The sequence below is a fragment of the Opisthocomus hoazin genome, chromosome W, assembly GCF_030867145.1.
Source record: "Opisthocomus hoazin isolate bOpiHoa1 chromosome W, bOpiHoa1.hap1, whole genome shotgun sequence".
Taxonomy (NCBI): domain Eukaryota; kingdom Metazoa; phylum Chordata; class Aves; order Opisthocomiformes; family Opisthocomidae; genus Opisthocomus; species Opisthocomus hoazin.
The window spans coordinates 648,193-668,965 of NC_134453.1; the positions used below are offsets into that span (position 1 = coordinate 648,193).

At 61.2% G+C, this 20,773-nt stretch overlaps 1 protein-coding gene across 4 annotated transcripts; it reads right to left on the minus strand.

Annotated features, from left to right (window-relative positions):
• Nucleotides 1-352: 352 nt before the first annotated feature.
• On the minus strand, nucleotides 353-17,959 carry LOC142365444 (one cut domain family member 2-like). Of its 4 annotated transcripts, none has more exons than XM_075446241.1 (2): nucleotides 16,772-17,959; nucleotides 353-1,910 (listed from the first exon to the last, which is right to left on the minus strand). In XM_075446241.1, the coding sequence occupies exons 1-2, from the start codon at nucleotides 17,937-17,939 to the stop codon at nucleotides 1,624-1,626; spliced, it is 1,455 nt and encodes a 484-aa protein (XP_075302356.1). In that variant the 5' UTR covers nucleotides 17,940-17,959; the 3' UTR covers nucleotides 353-1,623. The 4 variants fall into 4 exon arrangements, with proteins under 4 accessions (XP_075302356.1, XP_075302359.1, XP_075302360.1 ...); XM_075446244.1 differs by lacking the exon at nucleotides 353-1,910 and adding an exon at nucleotides 4,675-4,749; XM_075446245.1 differs by lacking the exon at nucleotides 353-1,910 and adding an exon at nucleotides 8,343-9,940.
• Nucleotides 17,960-20,773: the final 2,814 nt, after the last annotated feature.

The window sequence follows — 20,773 nt, forward strand, 5'->3', positions numbered from 1 at the left end:
GGCTTTGCTTTGTTCTCGTTCTTGTCAACCCTTTCTTTGAGATCTGCTTCCTAAAATGTCCAAGATGTCTGTCAAAACACAGTGTGTTACTCGTTTGCTTCCTGACGTGCTTCCTTGGTTTCTTTATTTTTCTTTCATTTTTAAACGGAACAGTTTGTTGCAGAAGAAGTAGGTGCAGAAAACGTTTCTTTGGTTTCGATTAAGGAGTACATAAAAAAAGTCTCAAGTGACTCTAAAGAACCACGACCGCGCTTGGCTCGCTGCCGGGGCCTCGGCCGGTGCTCCGGGACGGGCCGTTCGCCGGGAAGTGCGGCGTTGGCGCGGCGGCGAGCGCGGCGGCTGCGGCCGGGGCTCTGCTCACGCCGGCTGCCCGCGCTGCCTGCCCGCTGCGCTGCGCGGCCGTCGCCGGAGCTGGAGAGAGGGCTTGGAGTTTGCGAGGCTTCCCCAGCGCCAAACGACCACCCGCACCAGCGATGACGGAAGGAAAATGGCAAGTTATCAACATCTTTGGCTTGCAGTAATCCTGTCTCTTTGGTGTGCTGTGTTCCCGCCAGCTTGGGCAACTGGTGGATAGAAGGAACTGAGGGATGCGATAGACCTACATGGCGTATTGAAGCTGTATGCGGCACATCTAAACTGGTCAGTGGCATCTGAAGGGCTTGTTTCTGTTTTTTTTCCTGCTCAAAAGTACCATAAAATACCGAAAAAATGAACAAAATTACATTAAACGCTAAATACGTTTCAGTAACAAGGACGTTGTCGAGGAGAAACTAGATTCCTGGTAACTAAAGCGGACGTAGTAATGACCTAAAAAAATCTAGATCTTTCAAAACGTTGTGTTTGCTCCACGTACTGTAGCAGTCAAATTGACCTCCTGAGTGTGCATCTGCACCAGGTACAAACACAGAACTTGTGACAAACCGCAGGCTGTGCTTGGGGCTCGTCTGGTCCCGGAGGTGTTCCCGACCGACCTTGGAAGCTGGACTGCACCTGGAAACCATCGCCGCAGCGCGGCCGGGATCGAGCCTGCGCCTACGGCTGCTGACTTTGTGCTTGATACTTTGAGCTCAAGTGAACTGAATGCTTCTGATCCAAGATCAAGCTATGCTCACGGATTAAATTAAACAACCGAAAAAAAAAAAACCCAAACCCAACCAAAAACTTAAATTTGATCTTTTTTTTGTTCCCTAAAATGCTTAAAACAAAACCATGCCTGAGTTTAAAAAACAGGTTCTCGGATTCTTTAGCGTCTACATGTCAGACTTTGTGCTGCGTCCCGCGCGGCCGCGCCACGGCGGCGAGCTCTGGTGCAGGGCGGTGTGGCCAGCACCGGCGCCCTGCCAGCGAACGGGGCTCTTTGGGGCTCGGAGAAACTCGCCTCACGGACGGCTCCCCAAGGTTTCGGACCTGCTTCGCCTGTCCTGAGCGTAGCGTTGTGTGGAGGGAGGTGGATTCCTAACCTGCGCCTGCCGAGACTGACTAAAAGCCGTAAGAAGTGTCCTCTGGTACAGCTGGGCTGGGGTTCGTTGCCGGGAGGATTGTGCTTTAAGTCACCAGTGAAGGGCCCCGCCGCGAAGCCGCTCTCTCTGCCGCACCGTGCCGCGCCGCGCCGGCCACTCGCCATCACGCTTTGGTACAGGTGCTGGGCGCCGAGGAGGAGCCCCCGGAGCTCAGGTCGTCCTGCCACTTCTCCAGGCTGCGCCGCCGGGCGTTCATGAAGAAGTTGCTGACGGTGGTGAGCTCCAGGCCCAGCTGCTGGGAGATGGTGATCTGCATCTCTTTGGAGGGCCGCTTGTTCTCCTTGAAGATGGCGAAGAGCGTTCGGCGCTGGAGGTCCGTGAAGACCAGGCGAGACTTCTTCTGGGAGCTGCTCCGCTCTTTGTTCGGCTCTTGCTCTTTGCGCTTGCAGGCTGGGCAGAGACAGAGAGGGAGCGGGCGTCAGGGCGCGCGTGGCTGCCCGCGGAGCCCCCGGCCATGGCCCCCACCCCAGGGCTTGTGGAGGAATGCCCACGGGCTACGCCGGGGTCCGCGCTCACACCCCACAGACCTCCACATGTTCAGAGACCATTTCCGATGGGCACCTGGGCACTCCCCCCGACCACCCCCAGGCAGAGCCCCCGGATTCAGGTGCCATTTCTGGGCAGGGCACAGCTTTGAGCTTTCGCACGCTTTTTGTAAGGCCACTGTCTGAGAAACGCGATGCTTTTCTGTTACAGCAGCATCAGAATCAATTTAGCTTATCTGGTGTCAGTCTAAGAAAGAAAATGCAAAGCACATCCTTTGTTTCCCCTCAATAGCTAACACAAAGATTCTTTGCAGAAACTTCTCATGTGCCGTAGCATAGAACAACTGCAGATTAGTATTTTTCAGCAAAATTGTGCTGGCCACTATTCCATAATGTCAGCTGCAATCCCTGGGCAAGGCACAGGACAGCAGAAACACAACTGGAAATGCCTGTTCCTGCATTTAAAATCTCTCCATATTTTGGGACAGCGAGCCTTTTCTTTGATCTGCCATTCCAAACACACACTTGGAACAATTACCGTGGGCAGAACGCGAAGGCAGGCACCCCCCAAAGCAGCTTTCTTGGTACAGGGGCAAGAACAGCTGAGCAAGCAGAACCCGTGTCCCCGCTCCCTGCGCGCGGTGGGACTGCGCTCCCAGCTCTGCTCTGCCTGACCCAGGACGGGCTGCTCCGCTCCCCGCTGTCATCTCCTCCATCCAGGTCGGATGGAGCTCTGAGCAACCTCAAGGCCAGGTTGGATGGAGCTCTGAGCACCCTGGTCTGGTGGAAGATGTCCCTGCTGATGGCAGGGGGTTGGAACCAGATGATCTTTAAGGGCCCTTCCAACCCAAACCATTCTGATTCTACGATTCTATGATCCCCAAAGGAAGTTGGGTTCCACCTCCCCAGCAGCCAGGTCTAACGCCTCTACAGGGGTTTTGTTGCTTTAAACACCCCAAAGCAAACCCCGGTCAAAGCTCCTGCGGCAGCAACTTCGTGTGACCATGAAGGAAAAACCACATTCGACCGCACCAACTGCCATCGCCCGGCTGACCCTTCCGTTTGCTGCTTCTCTCCGGAAGGAGACCTCTGTGGCCACTTGTCAGCCATTTACCGATTTATTTGTGATTTCTGTCCGCTGCTGCAACAGCCGCTGCCTGAAAAGGCTGCCAAAATTTCTGACATCTGCTGTGAGACAAACTCATCGCTTCTGCTGCGAGACCGTTCGCTTACGGCCTGGTGTAGACATCACCAGACCAACTAGCGTGTCTCCAGTTCTACAGCTCTCTAAGTTGTGGTGTCTCACAGACAACAAAGTTGAAAAGCTATGGAAAATAAGCAAGAGGTGAAACCGCAGCTTTCGGAGGTGAAACGGAAGCAGTGCCTGCTGTTCAGACAACGTCCCTCGCCAGCAACCAGCCCTCCACGCGCCCCAGGGTCGCCCGGACACCCAGGCAGCCCCGCTCCAAAGCCGCGGGCAGCTGCCACCCGACGCACGTGGAGCCACGGAGATGCTCTACGAACGCGCAGCTTTGCTGAGACACACTGGTCGACCTGGGACCTTCTCCCCCTCCTGCCCCAGGGTTTTTGCCCCAGCCCGGCTCCCGGCAGTGCCACCACCCCGCGGCACCGTTCCCTCCTCCCTGCACCCCACGCAGCGACCGCGGCACCCCGGGAGATGCTGCTCCAGCCACGGCGCGGCAGGGCTGTGCAGCGGGCTCCAGGCACAAAGTCAGCCGAGCTGCCTGGGAACCTGGGCTGATCTGCGTCTGGGTTCACAGCGTGCTTTTTGAAGCTCCTTCCAGGAGGACAAAATAGTCTGAACCACCCTGGATCGCAAATCTCTTTTAAGAGACAGCCACGAATGCCCGTCAGAGCTCAGGTCAGGCGGGGCAGCAGCGCCGGACCATCGCTGTGCCAAGTGATGCTAATGGATCCTAAAAAAAAAAATCCGTATTAATAGCTGGTCTGTATTTATTAGCACAGAGAGAACATCAAGTGCTGAAACCGATACCGCTGCTGTAGCATACCCAGATTTAAAAATAGCCTGATAAGGCTGTCTACACAGGGCAGTAAGATAAAAAAAATCCATATGTTGACATGGTTAGGTAATGTGCTGGGACAAAATAAGTAGAGTGAATTGACAAGCGGACGGGTTTTTAAGCAGCCCTATTAAATAATTCTGCGGGTCTAGAATGCAAAATGAGAACCTGCCCCCAAAAGTAAAACTGTGGAAATGTCTGTGCTTAACCCCAAGTCAGGCCCATTCCTGTCTACCTGTGCCTGAGCGCGGCCCCACCGGGAGCCCGGCCCCGGCGGGTGCGTAACGGGCTACACCCATCGGTGTAGTTCTGTGCACAGGACAGCATCTCCGCAGGAGACTGGGATATTGAGGAAGACCAGGGTCGGACCGCTCGAAGCACCCCCGGTGGGCCAAAGCGCAAGAGGAGGATGCTCCGGAGAGTCGGGTCCGACCCCAGACTCGGGGTCACGGGCGACCGTCCCGGGAGCGGTTCACAGCACGGCATCCCCGGAGACCGCGGCACCAGCACCCGTGGGAGCAGGGCGGCAGCGAGGAGCTCCTGCGTGGGCACGTCGGAGGCTTCAGGGTGCGCCCGTAACCGCGGCCCCACGGCTGGACCCCGGTCTCCGGAGGTGGGTAGCCCAGAGGCGTCACACGGGAAGAACCGGGGCTCTCCGACTGCACCTCTCAGACACTCCACAGGTGACGTTCTACTGCCTGCCTGAGATGAAAAAGCAGATCTTAGGCTGGATTCGTGCATTGGAGGCTTTGCTTCACGTTTTGTCGGGAATCCATGCGGCGGTACCCCCGGCACTGGGGATGGGACGAGCGCCTGCCTCTTTGCTGCAGTTTCTAATAGGTTCCGGGACACTGGGAAGAGTCTAGTGTTTCCTAAGAGCACTAATTTATGTCCAGAGATGCTCTGCGTTTTACAGTTATTGGTATCTTATAATAAATAATGCAAAGGTATGTGCTTTTCAATGCATTCAGTAAATACTTTCCTTGAACTGTTAGGTTTGCTCTTGAAAAGGCACCATAAAGGCAAATGTTGTTCCTTGACGTGCATTTATCAGAAGAGAGGAACAGAGTGAGCATTCTAATAAAATAAAGTTATTATCCAGGAAACCTGCCCACAGAAAGAGAAACGTTTTAGTAGTAGAGGGAAGGGAAGCAGCCATCTTGATTCTCAGAACATTTTGATTTATTAACTGCAGTTAGCACTGAACATATTCTATGGAAGAAAATGGACAACGGGCAAGAATCGAGAGCCATAACTGTGTGGGGGGAAAAATAATCTTCCCTTTTCTTCTGCACCAGACTAAAGACGCTTTACACAGCAACAGCACGGAACCAGCTCAGAAACGGCTTCAGGACTTCCCCCGTCAACGCGGAGCGAAGAGGGGTCTGCAGGGCACGACGAGGGGCGCGGAGACCCCAGACCGCAGCGCAGGGCTGCGTCCCCGGGGAGCGACAGGCCCTCTTCAGCGAGGGCGGGCTTGCCCCGCGGCCAAAACTAAGGCAACGTTTAAAAAAATGTTGCTTTAAGACTGAATTAGGCATTGCTCAGAAACACGACACGATAAATGAAAACCAAACCAAGCATCCGGCACCGGGAGACGGCGGGGACGAGCCCCAGAAGCCCCGCCGTTCTCAGCGCCCGGCGGGTTCCTCTCCGCAAAGACAACAACTCTTCGGATGTTCAGCGCCATCGATGTTTGTATCAGCGTGTTCGCCAGCCTGAGGCCGAGCACGTGCGGGATGTTTTGCGAGCTGCGGAGAGGGTGAGCGCGGGGCAGGCAGCCGGGCAGGCAGGCGTCCCTCCCGGCCAGCAGGTACGGCAGCGCCCAGAGAGTCTCACCCAACCCCACCTTTCCGCGCCAGCGTTCGGCAGTCGGGAAACGCGCCGGCCAAGCGCCGTGCCCTGTTTGCCACCCAGGGGAGCAAAACCCAGCCACCACTCCAGGCTGCCCTGGGAACCGGGTAAAACCCCACTGCTCCCGGCTCGGCCGCCTCTGTCTGCGCAGAGCTTGGCTGCGGGTCTGCCTCCCCGAACCCCCTGCGCCCATGAGCCAGCTCCCCCCTCACCAAGGCTGGCACCCGTTTCACCTGACCTTAGCCAGGGCACAGCCGGGCATCCCCCGTCCCGGCTTCCCCTGCCTCCGGGCGCAGCGTGGGATGCAGCCGGGCGCAGCGTGGGATGCAGCTGGGCGCAGCGTGGGATGCAGCCGGGCGCAGCGTGGGATGCCACCGGGCGCAGCATGGGATGCAGCCGGGCACAGTGTGGGATGCTGCCGGGCGCAGCGTGGGATGCAGCCGGGCGCAGCGTGGGATGCAGCCGGGCGCAGCGTGGGATGCAGCCGGGCGCAGCGTGGGATGCCACTGGGCACAGTGTAGGATGCTGCTGGGCACAGCGTGGGATGCCGCCGGGCGCAGCGTGGGATGCAGCCGGGCGCAGCGTGGGATGCAGCCGGGCGCAGCGTGGGATGCAGCCGGGCACAGCGTGGGATGCAGCCGGGCGCAGCATGGGATGCAGCCGGGCGCAGCGTGGGATGCAGCCTGGCGCAGCGTGGGATGCAGCCGGGCGCAGCGTGGGATGCAGCCGGGCGCAGCGTGGGATGCAGCCGGGCGCAGCGTGGGATGCCGCCGGGCGCAGCGTGGGATGCAGCCGGGCGCAGCGTGGGATGCCACCGGGCGCAGCATGGGATGCAGCCGGGCACAGCGTGGGATGCAGCCGGGCGCAGCGTGGGATGCAGCCGGGCGCAGCGTGGGATGCCTCTGGCTGCACCCCCTCCTGCGGGCAGACTCCTCGCTGCGAGCGCGTGGCAGTGGGGAAGGACACGGCCTCCGCTTGTGCCTGCCACAGACTCCACCGCGTCTCGGGACGCAACTCTTTCTCAAAGAAAAGACGCTCTAGGCTGCCCACGTTTTATAGCTTCCAATATCATTCACGTGCGGAAAAGAATCAGATCACAGCGCTGCAGAAGAACCAGGACCCCGCTGTACCCAGGAGCTGCAGTGACGGACGCGAACTGTGTCAGCTCCAGCGTCGGGAACCCCACCTGCTCGACAGGCACCCACAGAACAGGGGCGATTTTTACAATTTTATTTCTGCAAGACTGTCTGAGCTTTGGTTTCCTTGTGAACTTCGCGTGCTTCTAGTTTAAGCTCAATTTTTTTTTTGTCACATAGTATCATTAAATTGAATATTCCTACTGATAGTTCATTTGTCTTATTTTCTGCAACAATAACTCCGATTTTCCATTTTCTTCATCAGAAGAGAACCACCTCGCCAGCCCGTGCATTACAAATCGCTATAAATCCTGGAAAATATCTAGCAGCATTTCAGTCGGTAAGCATTGTGTTTAAAACGTCTGTTTATGGAGACTGAAGCACTGGGAACTCTGCTCTGTCATTAACGAACGCATGGCAACTACCGGCAAGGCGGTGGATTCATTGCCACCCCCCTTCTGCCGCAGAAGCGCTCATCCCCCAGGAGCTGCCGTGGTCCCCAGCACCCAGAGCACCCCAGTCCGGCCCTGCCTCGCTGCCAGCATGCTGGGGGTCCCACGCAGCAGAGCTGCCAGTGCCGGTGGGTCCCTGCGGGGTTGGAGCAAGCCCTCCGCGGAGCTGGCGGAGGCTCGGTGAGACGCAGCGGTTCAGCTCAGAGGATTTGGCATTTTCTCATCGCAGTTTTTTCCGCCGACAGACACCCACCGGGCTCCGTCGCTGATGGCTGAAACAGCGCGCGGCTCAGAGCAACCCAGCCGCAGTGCGTAACGCCGGCCTGACGAACGCCAGCAGCAGCGTGTCGTACCCCTGTAGGCAGCGGCAGCGCCCGTCAGCTCTTTGTGCACGCACAGGAAGACCCGTCCTTCTTGTACGAACTGCTTTTGGAGTACTCTGTCCAGTGCTGGGCTCCCCAGTTCAAGAAAGACGAGGAGCTACTGGAGAGAGTCCAGCGGAGGGCTACGAGGATGGTGAGGGGACTGGAGCATCTCCCCTATGAGGAGAGGCTGAAGGAGCTGGGCTTGTTCAGCCTGAAGAGAAGGCTGAGAGGGGACCTTAGAAATGCTTATAAATATCTGCAGGGTGGGTGTCAGGAGGATGGGGCCAGACTCTTTCCAGTGGTGCCCAGCGACAGGACAAGGGGCAATGGGCACAAACTGAAGCAGAGGAAGCTCCAGCTGAACAGGAGGAAGAACTTCTTCCCTCTGAGGGTGACGGAGCCCTGGCCCAGGCTGCCCAGGGAGGCTGTGGAGTCTCCTTCTCTGGAGATATTCCAGCCCCGCCTGGCCGCGGTGCTGTGCCCCCTGCTCTGGGTGACCCTGCTTGGGCAGGGGGTTGGACTGGGTGACCCACAGAGGTCCCTGCCAACCCCTGCCATTCTCTGATTCTGTGATTCCGAGTCAGGACAGCGACGTCCAGCAGCGTGGGAGCTGGTCTGCCAGGGGCCCTGGGCGGTGACGGCCGTGGCCGAGGGGCTCTGCCACCCAGGCTTTAACGCCACGAGCTGCAGAGGCAGGTGCAGAGGGTCCCGTGGAGATGACAGACCCTCCCCGCTGCATCCCGCGTCCGGACAGCACTTTCCTGTGGGCACTGGAAGTGTTGAAGCAAGGGCTCGTGTGACTTTGTGTCCCGGGAAGCGCACAGACTGTGCCAGCCCGGCTCCTGACGCAAACCAACCCCCGACACAAGCCTGACGTCAGTCCGTCTCCCCACTCAGGCATCGCCACTTTTAAACCAATTCAGCGAGGGGGTTTTATCAAGAAATCCTGGAGGACTATTTAGCAGTCTGAAATCTCTCAAGGCCACACTTCGTGGTCTCCTTTTGCCAAAAAAAGCCTCCCTTTGCCCTCACCTCCTCTAAATTTGGTTCCCTGCAGTTTCTCAAGATACCCAAGGCCCTCAGACAGTCGCTGGTTTTATGGCGTTTTGACTCTAAGGGCAAAAGTGCCTCGGGATGTACGAAACGAACGGCAGACGTTAGGAAGGAGCCAAGCGCAGAACAACACTCCCTCAACCCAGCAGTGAGTCATTGCTCTCCATCGTTCGTAAGGATAAGCCATGAATATTGATCCCTCGTATGCGGTTTCATACGGGTGTAGCACAAAGTCAACTAAACCCAGTTATCTGTCTGATGGAACTAAAAAATGTCCCTCAATCTGATTCCGGAGAGAACTCAATGTGAGGGAAATTTAATTACGCTAGTAATACTGAACACAATGAAATGACCATCGGAACGTTTTCCAAAGGCTTAAAATGTTTTTCTTTCGCGATGATTCACTTAAAGCAACCTCTTGCATATCTGTGTTACTACAATCTCTTAAAAACTAGGCCTCAAAAATCAATTTGATTACCTCTCTGAATTAAGTATGCACAAATGAAAGCAACTGAGATCAATACAAATTAGGTTAAGTACTCCGCCGTGTACCAAATCATTATGTAACACGAAACAATTTGAATGCAGATGCAAATAACCACGTCGTCGGGGCGTGCAGCCGGCGCGCCGTCACCTGCCCACTGCCACCGGCCGCACGCGCACGAAACCCCCCCGGGCTTCGCCATCCCCGTGAATGCCCGCTGACGGTGTTTATCCAGCAGAACAGGACATGCCCGCAAATGAGAAGTGCAGCACAAAGCGTTAAGCCTGTTCCTCCAGAGAAGATTTGCCGTTGTGGAAGAAGATCTCTGCTCGCCCAAGCCAACCCTCCTGTACCAGCAAGATGCTCCCTACACCACGATTCCTGCTTGGAGCCACGGGGATTCCTACAACGCCCCGGGAACGGAGCACACGGCCTCGCCGCCTCCTGCCAGGACGGGGTTTTCTGGGCGCTCCACCCGATTTTCCTCCCTCTTCGTTCTTCCACGGAGCGAACGCCTTCCCCCCTCTGGGTCTTGCCTCCTTCAGCTAGCTGAGAAGAGAAGATGAAGGGGTTTGGGGACCTGGTTCTTCTATATTTATTTTTGGCATGCAGGAGGTCTCAGGCTATTTGCGTCAAATCTCCTGTCAATCTGCCGGGTGGCTGAAACCGGGCTGTAAATTCTGCGGGGCGGGGGCTGCCTCCTCCCGCGCGGGGCTGCGACACCCGTCTCAGCGCGGGGTCTCTGACAAAGGCCTCTCAGTACCACTGTAACACGCTTCCATCATTAATACAGAATCATAAATAATAGATGGGATAGGGCCAATTTACTGCACTCCAGGGCGAGCGCAGCGGAGGCTCGGTGAGCGGGCAGCGCAGTTCCAGCCCGCTCCTCGCCACCGAGCGCTGCGAGCTCTGACCGCGCACCGGAGCAGCTCCCGCCGGGCAGCCCCCCGGCTCCTCTGCCACGGCGAGGCAGGGGGTGTCCCCCGGCCCCCGCCATCCAGCCCTCTTTACAAAGAAGCCTTTCTGCCAGCCGCAGAAGGAACAGACCCGATTTCTGACAGACTTGTGTTTGAGCTGACCGTGAGCTCGTGCCGCCGGCGGACGCGCGAGCCGTCGCTCCCGCCGGGATCTCCACCCCGCCGGCAGCCTTGCTGCAGGGCAGGCACCGACGGCATCGGCCTCCCCTCCGCGGACCCCTGTTTGCACAAGAAGGGGTGCGACCGCCCGCAGCTCCCGGCAAGACCCCTGGCCCCGGGGGCAACGCAGCCGTGGGTACCCCGCTGGCACCAGGGACGTTGCGGGGCTGCAGGGACAGACGGACGCACGCCCTGCATGGCTGCAACCAGCCCCGTCAAGGTGTCGAGATACCCTCACGCCGGCTCGGAGACCCAGCGGCTCTCTGGCCAAGGGAAGCCATCGAAGCAGCAGCAGGGGGACGGCATCCCCCCCGACGGCGGTGTCACCCCGTCTGCGCGGTGACACGCCGCTGCCGGCACCGCCAGCCCTCGCAGCAGCAAGGAACGCTGGAGCCTCCACACTGCACCCTGCAAGCCCTTCTAGCGCCTGGGAGATGGATGTCTCCTCTTGTTCTGGAGAGCCTCCCTGCTGAATCCCAGAATATCTTCCAGCTGAGCTACAACACTTTTCCGTAACAAGGATTTATGTGGCCCTCGCCAGGGCACGAGGCCAGGCGGTCCCCACACCGAGCGCCCCGCGTGCTGAAGCAGCATCCGCACGCGATGCACCGGCACGTCCCCTCGGGTACCAGCACACGGCGGGGACCTTCTCCCCGGGGAGAAGGGAAGCGCTTCAGGCATCTTTTCCAAGGAAGGACAGGAAGTTCCGTCTGAACATGAGGAAGAACTTCTTCCCTCTGAGGGTGACGGAGCCCTGGCACAGGCTGCCCAGGGAGGCTGTGGAGTCTCCTTCTCTGGAGATATTCCAGCCCCACCTGGATGCAGTGCTGTGCAGCCTGCTCTGGGTGACCCTGCTTGGGCAGGGGGTTGGGCTGGGTGACCCACAGAGGTCCCTGCCAACCCCGACCATGCTGGGATTCTGTGATTCTGTGACTGGGAATTTAAAGGTAGGCGAGCAAGCACTGAACGGGAGCCTGACACCTTAGAGCGGATCAGACTTTGAAGCGCGCTGCCCTGCTTTCTGCTGCTCGCAGCTGGCAGCGTTCCCCGAGCTCCGTCCCTCTGACACGCTCCCGCGCTGCGGCTCCCTCCCGGCACCTCACACCGACGAGCCGGAGTGGCGAGCCGAGCCCCACGGGCCCTACCGCAAGGGAAAGCGTGGCTCTGCCGAGTGCTTGCTGTGTGCCCCCAGCATCAGCTTGGGTTCAGAAATCCTGGCTGGCGGGAGAAAGCAGGACACGACTCCTTCCTTCTGACGGCTGTTACGGACAGGGCATGACTGCAGAGAGCAGGAGGGGACAGGAGCGCAGCTTTCCTGATCTGATCTGGGATCAGGGATCCTGACCCTGATCTGGGAAAGCCAGACCCGTGCTGCTCTCCCAGCTCTGCTGGCACCGCAGACGGCGACCGCCGAGCGCGGAACGCCAGAGCAGGCCTGCGAGGAGCGATGCTCTTTGCCGTCCGGTCCGGTTCCCACCTCCTTCTTCCCAGGGGCTTTCGTCAGCCGGAGAGGCGAGCGTCCCTCCTCCCCGAGCACCAGCATGGTGGCGTGGGGAGGCGAGGAAGGAGGGGGCCGGGGGTCTCCCAGCTCCGCAGCGAACGTGCCGCCATGCAGCTGGTGGGTGGGAGACGGGCGGCTCTTCAGCGGGCGAGGTGGGTGACAGCAGTGGCAGCAAGAGGTGCCCCTGTCACCCCGGGGGTACGAGCCAGCTGACGCCTGGCGTCGGGTCCGCGCGGCCGTGCCCCGCAGGACACTTCTTCTGCCGCGCGTGGTCAGGGCTGGACCTGCACCCTGGCAGGATTCGGGCGTGATGGAGGAGAAATTCGGCACTGAAGATGCCGGAAGGACAGCGGGAAAGCTTTGGGAGCTTATACCTAATTTGTGTGAGCCTCTCCACACTGGGAGCCTGCGGTCGGGGCCGACACGGTGCCGTGGTGCCACCAGCCCTCGCCAGCAGCAGCCGGAGGACAGATGTGCGGTGACACCGGCTGCCCAGGAAAGCAGCAGCGTCCTCACCCGACACGGGAGCAAGTGGGCACGACAAGCACAGAGGAGAAGGAGAAGGGACGAGGAGGTGTGTGGGAAGCTCTCCGAGGAAGACTTCCTCACGCTCTTCCTTTATCTTCTTCAGCCGGGCGCTGCTTGCCAAAGCTTAATGCCTCAGCGCGGGCCCCCGCTCCTAAATGCCCATTACGACCAGATGAGATCTGCTGGAAAATCACCACTACTCATAAATACGTTCCCTGCTTACTTAGAGATATTTTGGTCTCAGAGACAATTTGCGTTTTGGGAAACTGCCAGCCTCTATCGCTTGTCTAATAATTCCTTTGTGCAGCATTTACCAGTGGTTTGAGTCCCCCTTTTTCACAACGGAGTAGTTTGATTTCATCACTCAAAAACCCCAAACAACCCCCAAAACACTCCAATATCTTGCCTGATTGCATTCCTATCTGCCATCAGTGAGCTGTCTGGTTGATCTGACCACTGAACCCATTTGAGACGAGTCTGTTTTGTATGATTTCTGCGTACAAAAACCCTCTATAAATCAGAGAGTCTTTTATGAAAAAGTCTGCAAGATTGATAGAGCTGGATACAAAATCTTTTACCTTGGAAAAAGAGATGTATTATCTGTCCCATTGGACGTAATGCTCTCTCTGCATATTCATCTCCAAAGTATGATGTGGCTTTTTCTAGAGAAGACAGGAGACGAGATAGGAGTCTTAAATACAACAGATTGCTATCAGAAGAAAGGGAGCAATTTTTTTGCTGTGTCTAGTGAGGATAAGATGAGAAGCAGAGGATTTAAAAGACAAAAAGGGAGATTAAGGCTAGTCATTAAGGGTTTTTTTGTACCTGTAAGCCCTGGAAGAGATTGCCTAGGTAGCCTGAGAAACCCCCATCACTGGGGATTCTTGAAGAAGGGGGCAGGCTGTCAGGACAAGCGATGTCTCAGGTCCTTTTCAGCCCTGCTTTCCCTGTTCGAGTAATTCTCCGTACACCTGCAGAGCCCTGTTTCCACTCTGAAGGCAGCCACAGGGGAGCTCCTCTGATGCGAGGAGCCTGTTACTTTCAGTGCTTGGAGACTCAGAACAGAGGCGTTGGGTTACTGGCAAGAAGCTTGTCATCTCCGAGCAACGTCTAACTGGAAGGGATGAAAAAGCCACTTGCAACTGGTGGATGGCGGGGATATCTAGGGCAAGATTTTGTGAATAATACAAGGGAGGAGCACTTAGGATGAGCAACCGGGGCCAGGGTGCAGAAAAAAAAGTGCAAAGGTTGAGTCAAAAGGCCCCTGTAAAGAGGGAGGGAAGAAACAGCACCAGTTACTGGAAAATAATCCTTCTGGTAAAAACCCTCTCCTTTACGTGTTCCTCGCTGCAAATAAATTCTGGCAACTTTCAGATGCAGAGGAATATACGAGTTTGCGATATTTCAGTTCAAATGGTGATGGCCAAGAGATACTAGGAAAAAATGAGATGCTGGAAAAAAATCCAATAGGGCAATAGTGAAGAACAGACTGGGAAAGCTCAGAATGAGTAACACACGTTGATCGACTAATTGTTTCTTGAAAAAAGTAGAGGAAAAAAAAGACAGAAACGCATTTAATGACACACGTGGTCAGATTTATCTTTATCAGCCGATCAAGAAACTGATAAAAGCTGCTTGTTAAACAAAAACGGTATTCAAACTTCTGCAGGGCAGAAATGCCTTCAGAAATAACGTGGAACAAAAAGATAGGGTGGGATATTATTTTGGAAAGTTGGTACACGAGAAATATAATTTATCACCCAGCACCACAATTTAGCGCATGGATTGTTCAAACATAACCGCTAAAGAGAGTACTAATATTTCAAGCCGCTAAGCACCTTTCAGAGAAGCTTTATGTACCTGTATATTCAGTTCAACACGAAGAAATAGTTTTCTAACTAGGTAACGCACTTGATAAGAGATGTTACTACGCCTTCAATTTTTAGCTGTAGCTACAGACGAGAAAATACCCTCAGAACCCAGGGAAAGCAGCGTTAAGGCAGGCCACGAGGAGGCGGAGGACAGACGGACAACAGCCCGCCTGCAGACAGCCACCCCTCGCAGTCCCTGCAGCACAGGGCTCTCCCAGGCGCTGGAGGCCGGAGGCCGCGGGGGGGTCAGCTGCGCTGCTGCAGCCCTGGCCCTGGTGGGACGGAGCCCCCACCCCTCGCCCCTCTCCTACGGCCCCCCATGGCTGACCAGGGGCTGGGCCAGGGACAGGCCACGGCCACCGCCTGCCCCGGGCTGCCTGGCCCTGCTGCCCTCGCTGCTCCTTCGCCCTGCCCTCCCAGCCCTCCTGCTGCCCTCCATCCCTCTCCCGCTCCCTCCATCCCTCTCCCGCTCCCTCCATCCCTCTCCTGCTGCCCTCCATCCCTCTCCCGCTCCCTCCATCCCTCTCCCGCTCCCTCCATCTCTCTCCCGTTCCCCTCCATCCCCCCCGCTCCCCTCCATCCCCCCGTTCCCCTCCATCCCCCCGTTCCCCTCCAACCCCGCCATCCCTCCCGCTCCCCTCCCGCTCCCATCCCGCACCCCGCCGCTGTCCGTGGTGCTGACGGCCCCGCCGCCGCCGCCCCCGGGGCCCCGCCCGCCGCTCCGCAGGGGGGGTTTGACGCCCCCCCCCCCGTTTCTCGGGACAGAAACGTTTGACCGCCAACGACGCAATTCAGCGCTCGGGAAACGCGAACCCGCAGTGCGCTCGGCCCGGGAGAGCGGCGCCGAGCCCTGCCGGGTGCGGGCTCACCGGGTCCCGGGGGGGATGCCGCCGCCGGGGCAGCCGCAGAACGCGGGGAGCGGCGGGGCTTCTCGCCTGTCGTCGGTCCGCAGCCCCGGGCAGCCCCCCAGTGACCCCCCCCCGCTCCAAGCACCCGCCGTGGCTGCGGCACCGGGACCCCGGAGCACCATCCGCCGGCTCAGGGGCCCCTTCCAGGCTCTCACAGACTCCCGGGAGGGGATAATCAGCACAGAAATAACGGGAACGAACGGAATAGCACAGAACGGAATAGCACAGAATAGCGTGGAACAGAATATTATATACAGAATATAGAATATTATTAGGTATCTTCTAGAAGAAGAAGAAATAATCAGCACACCCCGCTGCCGCAGCTCCCACGGGGAGAGGGGGGATTTCCCTCAAAGGGCAGCAGATCTGCGTCCCGTTCGGGACAAAACTCACAGGAGCAGGGGGCAAACCGGCCGGCTGTCAGCAGCCCGAAGCGCTTTCGGCTTCTTCCCCTCGCCGAGAGGGGTCTCAGCAGGGGAGTAGCGGGGAAGCGGGAACCACCGAGGCAGTGAGGCTGCATATTTACACGTGGTAATCATAAATAATAACAAAGAAAAAAAAAATCGATTTTCCAAAGGGGATGGTAATTTGCCAAGGTCTTTCCCGCTCCGGCTCCCGCCCCACGGGGAACCCGCGCCCGCTCGGCCACCGAGCTCCCCCCAACTTTACTCCCGGCTGCAGAGGCGCTCGGGGGGAACCGGGGAGGAGGAGAACGCGGAGTAACCTGTGCGTAAACCCCGTGTGCGCGGCGGACACCCAGAGATCGGCCCTACGCGCCCGCCGGGCGGGAACCCCCCCCGCGGGACCGGTGCGGGGAAGGGAAACCCCCGCAGCGCTGCTGGCAACCAGCCGGCTCCGGCCCCGCTCTCCCTCCGCCAGCCTTGGAGCCCCGTTCCCCGTCCCAGCACCACCCGCAGGGATTTCCCCCCCCCCCGGGACCCGCGCTCGGAGGGGAAGGCGACGTCACGGCGCGCGCCGGCGGGGCCACCCCCAGCCCCCCCCCCCTGCGCCGCCGGTGCTGACCCCGGGGCTGCGTTTGGGGGGAAAACACGGACACCCCCCCTCCCCCCCCCGCCGCGCCCGCAGAACAATGGGGGCTGCGGCGCCCCGCGGCCGCGCCAGGGGGCGCCCGAGCGCCCGCACCGGACAATGCGGCCAGGACTGTCCCCCCCCCCTCCGCCCGGCCCCCCCCCCCGCCATCCCCCGCAACGCCGGGAGCGCGGAGCGGTGCGGGAGGCCCTTCAGCAGGGCCCGGCCCGGCCGCCAGCCCCGCGCCCCGCCGGCTGCGGGCAGCGGGGGGAGGCGGGGGACGGGCCGGCCCAGAACCCTGGTCCCCGCCGTGCCGGTACCGGCGGCGCGAAGCGGCCTGCGGAGCCGGCAGGGGCTGGGGGGGGGGTGTGTGCCGCGGTCCGCCCGCCGCCCCCCGCACCTACCCGCCAGCCGCAGCGCCGACATCCTCTGGAACTCGGGCTCCTGCAGCCACTTCCACATCCTGCGGAAGGTCTCCCGGCCGGACTTGAGTTTACTCCACGGCTTGGGGTTCCGCAGCAAGTCCGAGAGGGTCCCCTGCGAGCGGCACAGCACCCGCTGGGCGAAGATGGCCTGCGGGATGCTGTAGCGCTTCAGCTCCGCCGTGATCCTTTGTGCCACCTCCTTGGTGTTGATCTCCTCCAGCTGCCCCGGGCCGCCCGCCTGCGAGCCCGACGAGGACGAGGAGGGCGGCCGCTCCCGCCCGCCCGGCAGCGCGGGCCCGTGGCCGGGGTGCGGGACGCCGTTCAGGTGGGGCAGCATGGCGGGGGGCGTCCCCAGCCCCCGGGAGAGGTGCTGCTCCCCGCCCCCCGCCCCGCCGCCGCCCCCCCCCCGCGCCAGCATGGCCGCGTGGGCGTCGAAGTTGGGGCCGAGCATCTTGTCGGGGCCCGGCGGCCCGTAGCCGTGGAGGCCCTGCTGCGCGCCGTGGAGGGGGCCCAGCCCGTTGCCCAGCGGCGAGAGGCTCTGCCCCATGCCGGGCATCTCCTTGTAGGGCCCGTAGAGGTTGTTGACGGCGGGCAGCCCGCGCTCGTCCCGCATGAGGGCGAAGCCTCCGCCGACGTTGCCCGAGAGGCGCTGGTGGTGGTGGTGGTGGTGGTGGTGGTGGGCGTGCGGGTGGGCGTGCGGGTGGTGGAACTTGTCGGAGACGGTGGAGATGGGCGGCAGGGGCTGGAGCGGCGTCAGGGTGGTGTAGGTGCCGCTCATGCCCATGCCGGGCGGCGAGGACTCGCAGGGGACGCTCATGGCGTGGTGCAGCGGGATGGAGAGCTCGGGCCGGTACTCGGCGGCGCCGTCCAGCAGCGAGGCCATGCCGGGCACCATGGCCGGCCGGGCGCCGGCGGGGCCCAGATCCTGGTGCGGCGGCGGCGGAGGCGGCGGCGGCGGGGGGGGGGGCACCCGGAGCGGCCCGGCGCCGCGGCCGCCGTGGTGCGGGCTGGGGCTGCCCATCAGCTCCGGCTCATGGCCGGCCCCCCCGTGCAGGCTGCCCAGCGGCTCCATCGCCATCTCGGGGTTCATGGCGCAGGCACCCGGCTCCCCGGCGAGGCATCGACGGGCGCTGCGGCCGCTCCTCATTCACCCATGGGGGGGGGGGGGGGCGGCGGCGGGGCCCGGGGCCGCCCGCTCCGCCGGGCAGCGGGGGCTCAGCCGGGGGCGCGCCCGCCCCGCGCCATGTCCTCGCCCCGCCGCCGCCGCCGCCGGTCTGCGGGCGGCGGGAGCTGTCCAGGGCGCGCCCGCGGGGCCGCGGGGCGGGGCGGGGCCGCGCCGGCCGGCCAATGGCGGCGCGGGGCGGGGCGGGGCCGCGCCGGCCGGCCAATGGCGGCGCAGGGCGGGGCGGGGCGGCGGGGACCGGCCGGGCCCTTAAAGGCGCCGCGGGCCTTTGTAGCCGCGCGGGCGCAGCGGAGGGGACCCCCGGCCCTGGGAGCCCGGCGGGAGGAGCCGGCCCGGGCCCCGCAGCTGTTGTGACCCGTTCGTGTCCCGCTTGGCTGCCGGGCGGGGGGCCCGGCCGCACGGTCCCGCCGCGCCCCGGGGAGGCCGCGCTGTCGCGGCGGGGCTGCGCGCGGGGTGCGGGCAGAGCCGCGCGGTCCCCGCCGCCCGCCCGCTCGTTGCGTTGCACCGGGGCGCGGCGCTGGTCGCGGTGCCGGTGGCGTTGCAGGCGGCGGGGAGCGCGGCTCGGGGAGCACGCACCGCCAAGCCCATGGCGGCCGGTGACAAAAGGACGGAGCGTCCCCGCGCCGGCCTGCCCGCACACCAGGCCCGCGTCCTCCCCCCGCCGCGCACCTCTCCATCGCTCTGCGGGCGACTCGGCCCCCCGGGACCCTCGCGCCTCCAGCCCGGAGGCACCAACCCGCACCACCACAGCGAGCGGCTTTGGGGGCTGGCGCGTTTGCCCTTGCCGAAGCCATCGGCGCGTGATGGCGGGGCCATCGATCCGGCGCCGCGGGCTCCACACCGACCCGGTGCATTGCTGGCAGCCGGCTCGGCTCGGAGCGGTGCCCGTGGGGGCAGGAGCCCCTGTTATGGAGCTGCTCCGGGCAGGCCCTGCGCCTTCCACGGACCCTGCTGCCGGGCACCTGCGTCAGCCGGGCTGGCTCCTGCGCTGAGCTGGAGAGTGCCGTGCGGTGCTGAGCCACGCCATGGCTGATGGCATTGGGCTGTGCCATGCTGAGCCACGCCGTGCCCAATGGTGTTGGGCTGTGCCATGCTGAGCCACGCTGTGCCCAATGGTGTTGGGCTGTGCCATGCTGCGTGGCTGCGCCATGCTGTGCCACGCTGTGCCCAATGGTGTTGGGCTGTGCCATGCTGAGCCACGCTGTGCCCAACGGTGTTGGGCTGTGGCGTGCTGCGTGGCTGCGCTGTGCCGTGCCACGCTGTGCCCAATAGTGTTGGGCTGTGCCATGCTGCGTGGCTGCGCCGTGCTGAGCCACGCTGTGCCCAATGGTGTTGGGCTGTGCCATGCTGCGTGGCTGCGCCGTGCTGAGCCACGCTGTGCCCAATGGTGTTGGGCTGTGCCATGCTGCGTGGCTGCGCCGTGCCGTGCCACGCTGTGCCGGGCAGTGTTGGGCTGTGCCATGCAGGCTGTGTGGGCTGTGCCGTGCCACACCAAGCCATGCCGTGCCCAACAGTGTTGGGCTGCGCCGTGCCGTGCTGAGCCATGCCATGCCCGACAGTGTTGGGCTGTGCCGTGCCACGCTGTGCCTGGCTGTCGGGCTGCGCCGCGTCATGCTGTGCTGTGCCATCCCGTGCCAGGCCGTGCAGGTGCTCCTGGCAGCGTGGTTCCCTCCGCTACCCCCCCGCTTCCACTTTAATCAGTAACGCAGAGACTTGCGTTTTATGTCGTCCTTATCTCGGGCCCCGATAACCATCGCTGTGTTTGTGAAGGTCCCACCCCCACGGTGTCTTTCCGGTCACAGAGCGGGGGGGAAAGCGGGGAGAAATGTCACCTTCTTGATAGCGAGAGTTCAGCCTGGGCTGGGCACTGGGGAGAAAAATTCTGAGCAGGGCCAAGGGCGAGGGGTGTGCGGGGAGGTGTGGCAGGGGGCTGCGGGGAGCCATGGGCAGGGTGGGCAGTGCGGGGTGGGCAGCGTGCCGAGCCAGCCCGCCCGGGCCCGGGTGCAGGCAGGGATGGGTGCTGGGCATCCCTCTGCATCGGGACAGGCAAAAATACCGTGGGGCTTGCACAGAAATGCAGCTGGTGACTGAAAACAGCTGAGCTCAGTCCAGAAATGGCTGTATTTTATATTCGTCCAAGGTAAGCAGGCCCCTCTCCAGGGCACTCAGAGTCTCCTGCAAACAGGTTGCGTGTGATAGCACCCAGTTTTCCTACAGGTTTCCCCTATGCATCCCAAAGGCTGACGGCCCGTTTCTCTCCACGCTGCCATCCCTGTGCGCCTCTGGAGCTCAGGTCTCTTCCAAGCTGCTCTTCAGTTCCAGCCAGGTGGGTATAAAATGAAGCTCCCCCTAGCCCGGCTACCCCTGCCCGTCGCCAGCCTGTGGTGGGAAAGGAGAAAGGAAGGGAGAAGAAAAAGAAAGCCCTGCCGTGAGGTGCCTTTGTTCAGGGCAAGTTATGCGTGAAATCTTTTTGTCCTTCCTAAAGGAAGGCAAAAGTTGGGTTGATCCGGGGGGAAGAGAGGCAAGTGCAGCCCTCCGGAGGCGGAGGTGCCGGGGCGGGCAGGCGGGAGGGGAGAGGGTGGGCAGACCCCCCTGGCAGCCGGGTGCCGGCTGGCATCCTCTGCCTCCTTCCCCTTCCCAGAGGAGCGGAGGTTGGAAGGTGCCCCTGGCCACCCGGCACGCCAGCCCCTGCCCAAGCCGTGCCTCGTGATGTGAGCTGCGGTGGGATGTGCCTTTTTAGGGACTGAACTAAGTCCCTTCCCGCCGTTCCTGGGAGCTACCAGTGCTCTCCTACAGAG

Coding starts and splice junctions, on each gene's coding strand:
- LOC142365444 (XM_075446241.1), bottom strand. CDS start 17,939: ATGAGGAGCGGCCGCAGCGCCCGTCGATGCCTCGCCGGGGAGCCGGGT. Junction 1,911..16,771: donor GTCGGCGCTGCGGCTGGCGG/GTAGGTGCGGGG, acceptor GTCTCTGCCCAG/CCTGCAAGCGCAAAGAGCAA.